Source organism: Nanorana parkeri, unplaced genomic scaffold, assembly GCF_000935625.1.
Source record: "Nanorana parkeri isolate BGI_ZX_2015 unplaced genomic scaffold, ASM93562v1 scaffold871, whole genome shotgun sequence".
NCBI classification, from domain to species: domain Eukaryota; kingdom Metazoa; phylum Chordata; class Amphibia; order Anura; family Dicroglossidae; genus Nanorana; species Nanorana parkeri.
Window position 1 is genome coordinate 638,024 of NW_017307139.1, and position 13,440 is coordinate 651,463.

Genomic DNA, 13,440 nt, shown 5'->3' on the forward strand with positions numbered 1-13,440 from the left:
TGTTATAATACCATTAACAGTTGACCGTGGAATATTTAGTAGCAAGGAAATTTCACAGAACACCTGAATCCAATGATTTGGAGGGGTGTCCCAATACTTTTGGCAATATAGTGTTTGTGTGTGTGTGTGTAATATATATATATATGTATATACCCATGGGACATGGAAGACCATCTGTGTTGCCCATATATTCATCTGTATTGTCATCCTTCTCTAGAGCATTGGGTGTTGAGGGACTTCTTCTCCGAGGCACTTTGTTTCCTGAAATTTCTTCTCGGTCTACTTCATCCCCTTTGCTGTTTCAGATCTAGTTTCTATTCAAACTGATATGTCTGTCCCGAAGGATCAGATAGTTCCTGGCCTTGTCACTCTGTGTCCCAGTCATGCAGCTGATAAGGACCATCTTTGGTGGTTCCTCTTATTGAAGAAATATTGTCTAATTGGCTACATTCTGGATTTCCAGAGCAGGTGGTTCCCTCTCCATGGAGGGATTCCTTTCTGGTCAGGCGTCCTGCTCCAGACACCATTGGACAACATCTAGGTAATGATGTGTCTACATCACCATTGAGCAACACGATAAGCTGGCCTCCGTCCTCCTCTCTGCTCCGTGTAAACAGTGAGGGGAGAGCTGCACTCGCAGCCTACCCATCTCAACTGTCACAGGAGTTCCAGCACAGTGCAGTGCTAAAATCCTGTATTGGAAGTGACAGGTTCAATAAAGAGAACCCCCGCTGGAGGATGCCCCGCCCCAACCTGTCCCCAAGCTAGTGTAAAGGAGGAAGGGGGGAGACAGGGAGGAGCCTCCCTGTCCCTCACTTGCTCGTCACTGCTGAGGCATCGAGATCGATGGCCTCAGTGGTTTTTTCTTTCTTTTTTTGATTGGACAGCTTGGACCAATAGCGCTTTGCCATTGGTCCAAGCCATCCACAGAGCTCACGCCTCTAACAAAGAGTAGAGGCTGTCACAGCTCTGGAGCTTCAATAGTTAGGTTACACAAGCAGTGAGGAAGCCCGCTGCTGTGTAACCTAACTACCTGTCAAAAGCTGGGTGTGGCGCCGCCTGTAAATAACAGCCAGCGCTCCGTCCATGACAGGTTACACAGCGGGGAGGATTTCCCTGCTGTGTAATCTGACAGAAGCTGATCTGAATGGAGAAAAAGCTGTCGGCTTCAGACTTGAAGCTGACAGCTTTTTCCTCCATAATTCTAGGTGAGGCTCTGCCTCACCTCCCTCCCCTGACCGCACGTCCCTGCTGTATATATACAGTATACAATGTATGAATGACCTAGTTTGATTTACCGAAATGACAAGTTCATATTGTGAAAATATGGTCAACTTTTCCTCTATCCTCCCTGAATTTGCAATGGTGTTCTACTTACTGTACTCTTCCACATCAAGACTTTAGGCTGTAACTAGTAAAGCACTGATACTGATAGTAGTATCGGTGCTGATACTGAGTTATTGGGCGAGTACGAGTGCTCCGATACCAGACATTTCAGTCACAGGGAGATTTACCTCTGACCAGCAGTGCCGAGGGAGCATGGAACCAGTTTCCTTTCCAATAAGAAAGGTTGTGACCCACCTCCCAGCTTCCCGATTGGCTAGGAAGCTGGTTTCACTTGTTGCTAGGCAGCCTGGCTTCCTAACCAATCAGGAAGCCTTGACGGCACCATGACGCACCTTTCAGGCTGCCTAGTAACAAATGAAGCCGGCTTCCTAGCCAATCAGGACGCTGGGCCGTATGTCATGACCTGCCTCTCAGCTTCCTGATTGGCTAGGAAGCCGGCTTCACTTGTTGCAAGGCAGCCTGACTTTCTGACCAATCAGGAAGCTAGACGGCACACCATGACCTACTGCCCTGTTTCCGGATTGGTCAGCAAGCCAGGTAGGCTCGGGAAGTAAGCCGGTGTTCTTTTGATAGAACACGGCTTCTCGGGCAATCAGAAAGCTAGGTGACGGGTCATGATCCGCCGCCTGGCTTCCTGATAATTGGGACACACAGTACCGGTATTGGTATCCAGTATCGTCTAGCACTGAAAAAAAAATATCGGTACTCGATATAGAGAAAACCAGTTATTGTCCTTTCCAGTTTTTTTTTTTATACGTATAGGGGAATATGCTGCTCTTTTCCAGTCCTGTATTATATCTTTTTTCCTCTGTACCCTACTAAAATAAAAGTTGAGGATGGTATAGACATCTTTGACTTTTTCCAGTATATGTCCCCAATCCTCACATTACTCTAAAAGTATCACACAGACTTGCCTTATCAATGACAGTTAGTTTACTCCAATTATACTGTACTTACACATTACCCAGAAAGACAAGAACCCCAGTGCCAAAAATGCAGTGCATCATCTGCTGTTTTTAGTTATAAATTGTGGTCTGTCCACGCCCATGAAGCTGCTGCACACAGATTATTACAATTCTCCATGATGGGTTGGGCTCAACCTTAGCCTTATACCCTCCACTATGCCTTCCAGATCTATTTGTCTAAGCTTTTTAGAAAGATATTTGTAAAGCTTTTTATTGGTGAAGCCCTCTTCATAGTCAGGAAATTGATAGCCATGCACTGGATGGCTGCTGAACCCCCTACTTTGTTGGAATGGGAGAAAGTGGTGAACAACAGCATAAGAAAATGATCAATATGCAGGATGCTCTGGAACATTACAGAAAATCTGAGGTGGGGGGCTGTGGAGACTTTGCCCACTTATACAACTGAACTCAGAGTGCCAAACTACACATGGCATACTGTATGGGACATATTTATATGAATATCAAAGTAGACTTCTCTTTCTCTTTTTGATGGTTTTGATAATGTGATGTTTGTGATTTTGATCATAGGTTGATTTGATCATAACTTGTCTGCTGTTTACTGGAACTTCACAGATTTCATCATTTGTCACCATGTCTCAATTTTTGCAGAAGTTTCATAAAAACAAAGCAGAAATGTCAAAGGTTAAAATCAGTCTATTTGTCTCCCACAGTATGTCACTACGCTGTGCCCATAGAACTTAATGAAAGTTCTACAAAAAAGTAAACAGTCCGATATGCTGGGATCAGCGCATCAGCACTGGGCCGGGCAACGCACACCAGCAGCTGTGCAATGTAGCAGAGCTACTGGTGTGAATGGGCCCTAACATTTGTTCCTGGGAAAAAAGATTCCCATTTGACGTCTTTATTTTACCAACCAGGGTTTACGGTTTAAACTTGACCTGGACCAGGACCCAAACCTACCTGTGAATGAATAATGAAGGACTAGTAGAACACTAATGAAAACATTTCTGTGCTCTCTCTTCCTGTAAGAATGTTGCTTGTAATTAATAAAGCTGTCTCCTAGTCTGAGCAAGGTTAAGCATGGGTTTTAAGGAAGAGTAATATCAAGTCAGATTCAGGTACTTCTGCTAGCTGTACATAAAAAGAATTAATGATCTTTACTTTACGTGCTGGTTTATGGTCCCTGCGGGCCCATTCACACCAATTGCAATGCGTTTCAGAGCAGTAGCTGTTGGAACACACAGTAATCACTCACTAAACTTCCACCTTCGTTCTGAGGTGTGGCGGTGGATTGAAGTCCATGGCACTGCAGCCACGTCCCCCTGCCTGCAGTGTGATCGGATGGGTGGCAAAACTGCATCCACTGCGAACGCAAAAAATAGAGCTTGCAGCATTTTTTGCATTGCACTGCGGGCCCCTCCCGCCCCAGAACGAAGGGGGAAGTTTATTGAGCGATTGCTGTGCATTCCAGCAGCTACTGGAACGCACCGCAATTGGTGTGACTGGGCTAAAGGTAGACAGCATGGGAAAATGGTTTAATCTGATTAATTTTCATAATGATATGCAAAAGACAGTTCACAGGATAGGAGGTAAAACAGAGACAGAAGAGTGCAGTAAAAGATCATATTTAATAGAAATGTAGGCGTTTTGTTTTTTCCATTTTATAGATAGAGATCTTTAGTAAGTTTGCTGACAATACAAGGCATTTCTTTCTTTCCATTGCTTTCAAATTCCAATGCAACCTTTTGGTTTACACGTGTTAAAATATTCAGCAGCTCGTATTCCTTCCAGTACTTTTCCAGCATCTCACACAGCGACTGAATAAACCAGGAGCCATTATTTCGGTTTCTAAATGCAAAATAACCTTCAGAGAGAGAGAATCCATATAAGTAATTTCATCAGCTTTTCATTACAGTGTAACAGAGATGGCTAATAACTAATGTTATGTGATTACAAGGGTCAGTCTGTCCAGAACTGAAATTTCAGTTTCTGAAACCTACTGTAGCTATTATGAAGGGTTCCCATGGATTTTGTATTTATTTTATATTAAAGTGGACCTTTACCCACTTGGACTAAAAATCACATGAGCATGCAGCTCTGCATGCTGATAGGAAATCATCTTACATTCATTAACTAAACAAACATATTTTTATTTTACTTACAATTTATTTGTTCTACTTCCTGGTGCACTTTGACACAAATGATGTAATCAAGCCCAAGCATCGCATCCTGGGAAGGTTACATCAGCTGAGCAGGGATGGGAAATATATCACGAGATCTCAGGGAAAGGCATTTCCTGGCCAGGCCATTTTTCAGTATTCAGCGCTGCGGTACTTTGACTGACATTTATTCCGTCATGCAACGCCGTACTGAAATGAATTTTATACCATTTTGTGGGGACAGATAGAGCTTTCTTTTGGTGTTATTTAATCACCGCTGGGGTTTTTATTTTTTACTATATAATGAAAAAGTACCTTAAATTTTGGAAAAAAAACCGTTTCTCTATGAAATGTAATGAAACATTTATTATCACCCCAATTTTTTGATAAAACATAAAAGACGGGGTCACGTCGGGTAAATAGACACCAACATGTCAAGCTTTAAAATCGGGAAAAAAAGACCACACCGAAAATTGTCCATAGGCGACGATTTAAACGCTTTTACTGCTCATCAGTTTAGTGATAGCCCTAGAATTATTGCTCTCACTGTGATGTTCGTGGTGACATGTAACATGTGCAGCACAATAGACACGATAGTCCTTTTCGCACCTAGGCGCACCCAACGCATGTTTGCGTGTGTATGTGGGGGGCGAGGGACTTTAAAAAATGTAGTGTTTTTTTCTTTAAAAATTATGCTTCTTTAATTTTTTATGCTTCTTTAATATATTTTTTTTTACACTTAACTTTATTGTTATCATATGGGGGCTAAGAAGCCCGCTATGGGATAGCCAATTTACATGACTGGTCCTCTTTATGGAGACATCAGGGGCCTCCAAGACCCCTAATATCACCTAGGGACCCCCAGAGAAGCTGATGAAGCAGAGATCTTCTATAGCTGGGAATGACAGCTGACTGCCTGAAGTGATGTGATAAATATCACTTCCTGCATTCGGGGACCGGAGAGTAGATCAGAGGGAGATTGTGTATGGATGTCATTTATCCAATAGTCAGTGACTGGATCATTAGGCTCCACTTTTATATAAAATAGCACTATTGGATAAATGACAGTAATCACCATCTGATAGTTATTGTGTTTGGTTACAGACCCTTTACTGTAATGATGGCATTTAGTAACAGCCTGGCCATAGCACGTTAATTTGTACTATAAATATACTGACTTATGTACACAATCACATTGATGTGTATATTCCCTTGCATGCTTCCCACTGCTGCAGATGCGCATGCAGAAACAAATGCAGGCACAGTTATGCACTAGTGCAGATCTAAATGTGATATCTAAATGGAAATGTGTAGTGGTTTTGTATATGTTTTATTTATTATGGTTAGAAATGAACAATATGCAATTATTTTCCCCATTTTGGGTCAGGTAAATAGGAAATATTGTGTATGGATGTTTTTATATTTTCATATCCAGCCAGCAGGTGAAGTGCTGAGCTCATTTTCATGTTTAAAGGCGCTCCTTAACTCCTCTGTTAAAAGGATCAGTGATCAGAGCCAGTAGCTCAAGCTGAAAATTACACACATTAGGGCTTGTACACACCAAATGCAGACCAGATCTGCATGAGTTTCTGCACATGCTGTGCAGTGTGTTGTGCTGCATTTTGGACGCGTTCCAGGCCATTTTTGTAAACAAAACAAAAAATATTTAATTTTTTTTGGCCTAAAATGGGCTTTCAGTGCATTCCAGGGTGTTTTCATGCATTTTTGATGCATTTGCATGTGTTTTGGTGCATTCCAGAGCAGGAAAAATAGGGCATGCTGCAGTTTTTCCACATGCTCTGGAACTGAACGCTCTGGGGTAAACTAGAGCCCAAAATACCATTGGAATACATTGGACGCAGTTTTGATCCGTTCTGTAACTGCTCTGCACCTGCTCCGCGCCTGGTGTGAACAAGCCCTAAATGAATGAGTCAAAACAGTTCCAGCAATAGGGGGTAGAGCCAGCCGCCCACTGTACTGGACCCCATTAGTTCAGCATGAGGCCCAAGGCGAGAAATAGGGGACTCTTCAGCTTTGAGTGCAGCCAAAGATGGAGACTAATGCCACCAGACACCCACCGAACTCCCAGCAAGAGAACAGTTACTGCTGAACCGATGGAGTCAGGGGAGAGACTATTTCCCCAGTTACAGCAACAGGGGCCATACAGCAACATTGGGAGCCTCAGCACCTGACAATTAAGTTATAGTTTTGGCCTCAGCTGCATGCACTTGGCAGATTGATTGGGGCCTGTGAAGAGGGGGGACTATTTTCTAATTTTTTGGCAGCAGGCAGCCACAGAGTAATATGGGTAGCCAAAGCTCCCGTTAAGTTAAAGTGCCTGCCTTGGACTGTCCAGACACCCTGTGTGGATTGATATCCAGACCAGAAGAAAGAGGTGTGCCCTCCCAGGCCTTATGGTTTCTATCTTGCAAGGTGACTGAAGGCTTGCAGCATGGCCTAGGATGGACTCTGGACAGCTGTAGGCAACCTATGAATAAGCCTTAAGGCATGTATGAAAATAATTAATAGCTGTTGATAAATTAATATTATTACATAAATAGTCCCCCAAGGCAGCAATAACAATCACCTCCCAGGCAGCAATAATAGGCTATTATTTCTGTCTTAAGGGTAGAATAATATTGCTGCCTGTGGAGAGTTTATTATTGCTGCCCGGGGGAAGATTAATCTTTATCAAAAGCTATTAATTAGCTATTAATTATTTCTACAAATGCCTTCAGGCTTATTCATAGGCTTCCCAACACTGTCTAGAGTTGACTTCCATCACCCAGCCACAGACAATCCCAGGCCATGCCACAAGCCTTCAGGAGGATATTATGATTGCTGCCTGGGGAGGGGGGGGGCGATAATTTTTGCTGCCTGGAGAGGAGATGATTATATCTGCCTGTGGGGGATTATGTTTGCTGCCTTGCAATGGATAGGTTATTATTGCTACCTGGGGGAGGTTATTTTTGCTGTTGGTCATTGCTAACCCCTTAATGACCAGTGACGTCCATAGTACGTCAGTAGCACCGGGCCCTTTTAACCAGTTGACATCCGCGGTGTTAAACCCCCTTCCCATCCAGGCCATTTTTCAGTATTCAGCGCTGCGGTACTTTGACTGACATTTATTCCGTCATGCAGCGCTGTACTGAAATGAATTTTATACCCTTTTTTGGGGACAGATAGAGCTTTCTTTTGGTGGTATTTATTCACCACTGGGGGTTTTATTTTTTTACTATATTAAGGAAAAATTACCGAAATTTAAAAAAAAAAACAGTTTCCCCTATATTAAATGATAAAACATTTATTATTACCCAATTTTTTGGTAAAATATAAAAGATGGGGTCACGTCGGGTAAAAAGACACTAAACATGTCAAGCCTTAAAATTGCGTGCGCGCGCGAAACCTCAAAAAACGATAATACCCAAAATTGGCCCTAGGCGACGCTTTAAAAGCTGTTACCGCTCATCAGTTTAGTGTTATCAGTGATTGATGGCCCTAAAATGATTGCTCTCACTGCGACGTTCGCGGCGATATGTAACATGTGTAGCACAATTGTAATTTTTGCGCGCTGGGGCACCGGACGCGTATTTACGTTTATAGGCGCGTAAACGTGGGGGTGGGGGAGTTAAACATTTTGGGGGGGTTTTTTCCCCTTTTTTTATATGTGACTTTTATTTTATTTTACTTTTTTATGTGTTACTTTTATTTTTTTTAATTTATATTTATTTTTTTGCACTTATTGTTATTGCTATTATATAGGGGGATAACAACCCCTATATAATAGCAAAGGCACACTGACAGGTCCTCTTTATGGTGATATTAGGGGTCTCTAGGACCCCTAATGGGGGGGACCCCTAACCCCTAATGGGGGGGTGCCGCGAACAAGCACATATAGGCGATCGGCGCGCGCGAGCAGAAAAAAATTGCCGTCTGGAGACGGCAACCCGCAGATGTAGCAGTGCCGTCCGTCCGTTTTTTTACTACGGGCGGACGGCAAGAGGTTAAACAGACTCTGTTTACAATTGTAAATCTATGCTGTCGCCAGATCACTTCTCTGGGCCGGTCACCGGGCCGACCCCCGACATCGCTACTGTGGTTCACAGGCTCCGCTGCCTTTCCTACGTGCAGATTACATCATTTCTGGTCCCATAGCTGAATGCCCAGCAATAAGCTATTAAAGTGCGATATGCACTTGAATAGCTTATTTCAAGTGTAAAGGTGATGCTAGGGGTCTTTTGGACCCCCAGCATCACCTTAAAGAGTAGCTGTCACTACCAATCTGCTATAACATAACACTTGTAAGCCCCCCTATGTGATAGCAAAAAAAACAACAACAACAGTTTTTAAAAATAATATTAAATGTAAAAAAAATGTTTCTAAAGTCCCCCAACCCTGTGAGCTTGCGCGTCTTCACATAAACACACGTCAGGTGCACCTACGTATGAAAACGACGATCGTGCTATACATGTTGGGTATTGCCGCGCACGCTGGAGTGAGAACAATAATTTTAGGGCCATAAGTGATGACCTGTAGGGGCCTGTAAAGCCTCATCTATGGACTTTTTGGTGTACTGAATTTTGTTGCAGTTTCACACAGACGCACAACATTTTTAACCTGGGGGTATCTATCTAGATGTTGGGTATCTATTTACTCGTTGTAACCTCATCTTTTATATTTTATTTTTAAAAATGTTTATTTAATTGTGTGTTGGGGCATTTAAGTGCATTTTTCACTAAATTTGGGGGTTTGATAATGTGTTGAGCTAATATCGTGCAAAACATAATATTTTGTAACTGCTGCCATTTTATTCTACAGGGTCTTAGCTTTCAAAAAATATATAATGTTTGGTGGTGGGGGGTTTTAAGTAATTTTCAGGTCTAAAATGTGTAATATAACATGGGTACAAAAAACAAAAAAAAAAGGCCTTGGTCCCTAAGGGGTTAAAGGAAATACTTCCTTCTGCCTGTAGCTGCCTAGGCAAATACACTTGACTGAAGCTTAAAGTGACACTTTGGAGTTAAATCTTAAAAAAGCATTCAAGTACCTTATTACCAAAAATGTATCTTATTTGTGTATCACTCAGAGATTCTCAAATCATCTCTGAATTGGTGCTGACACTGTCCTTCCTTCTGGAGGGTGGCTACTTTTGTTCTCCATGTGTTGTAAAGTAGCCACCACTCCGAGCTCGCTCCCGTGATGGACTACAATCTCAATACAAATGCGTGAACTAAACGTGAGATTGTAGTCCATCACGGAGCGAGCTCGGAGTGGTGGCTACTTTACAACACACACAGGGACCAAGGGGAACAAAAGTAACCTCCCTCCAGAGGGAAGGACAGTGTCAGCATGAATTCAGGTCAACTTTATATTACTATGGGCTGGCCGCTGTCTAGGCACACTATGGAAAGTTGCATCGATAACAGTTACATTATTTTACCTGCAGGAGTTGAGTAATGACAAAGAAAGTCGGCTTCCTTTGGAATTTTACAGCTGGATGTCACACCAGAACTTGAATAAAGAGTCACACCGGTATCATATTGAGTTCCTCTGCATACCTTTTATAAATTCACAAACACATGCAACAGTTACTTGAGTTAGTTACAACTATTATATTATATTGTATATACACTACATTGTAGGTAGAACTATTTGTTTTCTGGGCAATATATGAAATATATTTTACTAAAGTGTATCTCAGCACCATCTGTGACCCACATATAAACCATTTATACAGTTTTTGAAAATGTACTCCTTCAGCCATGTAACTGAACAAGTGATACCTGTCACAGAATCCGTGGTGACTGGATTATGTAATTAGAATAGGGTAGTCTTCACACAAACCTACCTCCCACTCCCTGTGCCTTGACATATTTCATAGTACCATGGCGAGTAGATTAAGGTAGTGCTGGTCCACTTCAATTACATCACTAAAGGGCCACATATAAGATCATTGAATGTAATGTTACAGGAAGCTCCTGGAGATGGTCATAGACTGTGAGCATGCTATAGGAGGTGTTGGTGTCTGGGGATAATCATAGACTGGTGACATATTACTAGGGATGCACAGATACTTTTCGAGTACCAGTGCAGATACTTGGCATTTTCATGAGAACTACCAGGGCTGCAGTGGTTGCAGCTGTGACCTGGCTTTGGCACTCCACCACTGTCCTGAAATCATTAGTCTGTATTGTTTTAGAAAAACTGTCACATGACAATAAACAAAAATGTATCAGTACTCGTACTTGTAAGTACTTGGGCAAGTATCAGTACTCGTACTCGCAAAACTGGTATCTGTGCATCCCTTTATTTATATTTATAAAAACAAAATCGTACATTAAAACAGAGATGTACAAATCCCAGGAGCTCCGTGTGCTCCTTACAAATGACAGCGGCCTCCTAACTTTTGAATTTTTCTCTAGTGTAGTCTTGGAGCTCAAAAGTATCGGTACTTGTACCGAGTACTGTACTTGGTATCTGTGCAACCCTACATATTACCAAACAAAACACCAAATACATTTAGCTACTATAACCAAGAATAAAGCATGAGTTTCCTATACTGACTTAATAAAGCAGCTACAGTCAAATATTGGCACCCCTGCATTTCTGTCAGATATTGCACCAAAATTGCAAAGGCAAATGTTTCGGCATTCTCATGTTTATTTCTTTTGTTTGTATTGGTATGACACAAAATAAGTGGAGAAAAAAAGCCAAATCTGACACATTCCAAGCAAAACTCCAAAAATGGACTGGACAAAATTATTGCCACCCTCAATTAATATTTGGTAGCACAGCCCTTGCAAAAAATACCTGAAAACAATGGCTTCCTGTAACCATCAATGAGTTTCTTACACCTCTCTACAGGAATTTTGGACCCCCTTCTTTCGCCAACTGCTCCAGGTCTCTGACACTGGGCCCCATATTGCACCCCAGAATTTTTTGTTTGGTAGTCTTCAGATTTCATAATGCCATGCACACAGTCAAGACATGCAGTGCCTGAAACAGCAAAGCAACCCCAAAACATCAGTGAACCTCCACCATGTCTGACTGTAGGGACTGTATTTTTTTTTCTTTAAAGACCTCCTTTCTTTTTCTGAAAACAGTAGAATGATGGGCTTTACCAAAAAGCTGTCATTTTGTTTAGTCTGTCCACAGCACATTCTCCCAAAAAGGATTTTGGCTTCCTCAGGTAAGTTTTGGCAAACTCCAATCTGGCTTTTTTATGTTTCTGTGTCAGCAGTGGGGTCCTCCTGGGTCTCCTACCATATCGTCCCTTTTCATTCAGATGGCAACGTATATTGCAGGCTGACACAGTTGCACCCTGTGCCTGAAGGCCAGCTTGAATTTGTTTGGAAGTTGATCGAGGGTCTTCATCCACCAATCAAACAATCCTTCATTGAGTCACAGACGTTACGACCGGGCACCTTGTCTCCTCCCTCTCCAGCGGCATCTCGTCTCCTCGGGACTGTCACGCAACCATCTGCTGCCCTTCACAATAAGACGGCGGATTCAATTGCTCGGCGTTCTAGTGTAGATGAACGTTGAGCAATAGATCTCCACTGTCCCTGCACCGCTCTCCATCCTGAACCTTGCAGTCCCTCTCTGGCTGAGACTTCCACTGTCTGTACATCAACAGGACCCTTTGCCATCTCCTCCTAAGGTTGCAGTTCGGATTTGTTGGACTCCTTTACCTACTCGCTATCAAACTACTAACCGCAAGTAATCTGTGCTACTTCATTCCTAGATTGTCTACTACCGTTCTTATCTGAACTAGTATTCACAGATTCATTATATCCATGAGGTGGACTGTATCATTTCAGTGTTCTTCTCTGCATTTATAGAGATGGATTTGTGAACGAGCGTTATCATATAGCCGGTCCATCTGTACATTGTGACGCAACAATTACTTGATATATGCCAGCTTAAACTGAACACTAATCAGTACTTAAACTATAAATACCATGGCAACCTTGTTGGATAATATTCAGTGTGGTACTATCGATCCCATCAGGCCCCTGTGTACGCTGAACATTGTTCATGGTGACGTCTTATGATTTTTGTGTTAAAATCGTTATTTCTTACCTCCTATCACTTACCATAGTGCCAGATAATGTTTTGCCAACTGTATGAATAAATACAGTGGCACAAGTGGTAACGCTTCTACTTTAAGTTTAGGTGGTGTATGATGTACAACCAGGGCTGGATTTACTCTCTCTGCTGCCCCAAGGCCAGGTTCTTCAATGCGACCCCCTCCCCGCTAAACACCCCCCCTCCCCCATGGAGAATGACAGACCCGCAGGCTGCATACAAGTGATCTCGGCGACATCGCCGGGATCACTTGTACAAAACAAGCTGCGGCCTTCCCGCTGTACATTTAGCTAAATGTAGGAAACAACTACCACCCGGCGCTCGGAACTGCATGTCCTGCGCATCGGGAGATAGGAATTCCACACCCCTGCTGCCACTCTACTCCCTCCTACCCCAAGGCCGGGCCTTGGTTGGCCTTGTGGGAAATTCGGCCCTGTGTACAACGGGTTCTGCACTGACTCTCTCCCATTATAGAGTGTTACTGTGGAAACCCAACCTGAACCACCTCCTTTCTAAATAACTTATGATTTCTGTGCAGTTGCTCCGCAGTTGTGATCTATTCATACAAACGATTTGCTCATTTGTTACACGTTGCAATCTTTGATCAACTGTTCTTCGTACACGTCCAGGGAGATTAGCTACAGTGCCATGGGCAGTGGCGTAACAATAGCCATAGCGACCCGCGGCCGCTGGGGGGCCCGGCCAGGACACCCCCCTGATGCCGTGCGGGCCGCCTGGGTCGCTATGGGTTCGAACGCGCCACTGTTCAGATCACCATGATCAGTGTAGCGCTGCATTCTTCTCCATAGCCGCTGCTGAGTCAATGGGAATCAGCAGCGGCGGTGGAGGAGGCTGGACGTGGCAGGGAGGAGGAGGCGGGGCCCGGGGGGTCAGCATCAGAGAAGGAGGCGGGGCCGGTG

At 43.2% G+C, this 13,440-nt stretch overlaps 1 protein-coding gene across 1 annotated transcript in view; it reads right to left on the minus strand.

The window, feature by feature from the left end:
• Nucleotides 1–3,908: 3,908 nt before the first annotated feature.
• The window catches only part of LOC108794589 (caspase-3-like), a 20,278-nt gene continuing 10,746 nt past the window's right edge, over nucleotides 3,909–13,440 (minus strand). Inside the window, exons 4-5 of the mRNA XM_018565666.1 lie at nucleotides 9,873–9,990; nucleotides 3,909–4,137 (exon numbers count right to left, since the gene is read on the minus strand). Coding sequence (XP_018421168.1) covers nucleotides 3,935–4,137; nucleotides 9,873–9,990 — 321 coding nt within the window. The 3' untranslated portion in view covers nucleotides 3,909–3,934. The remainder of the gene's footprint in view (nucleotides 4,138–9,872; nucleotides 9,991–13,440) is intronic.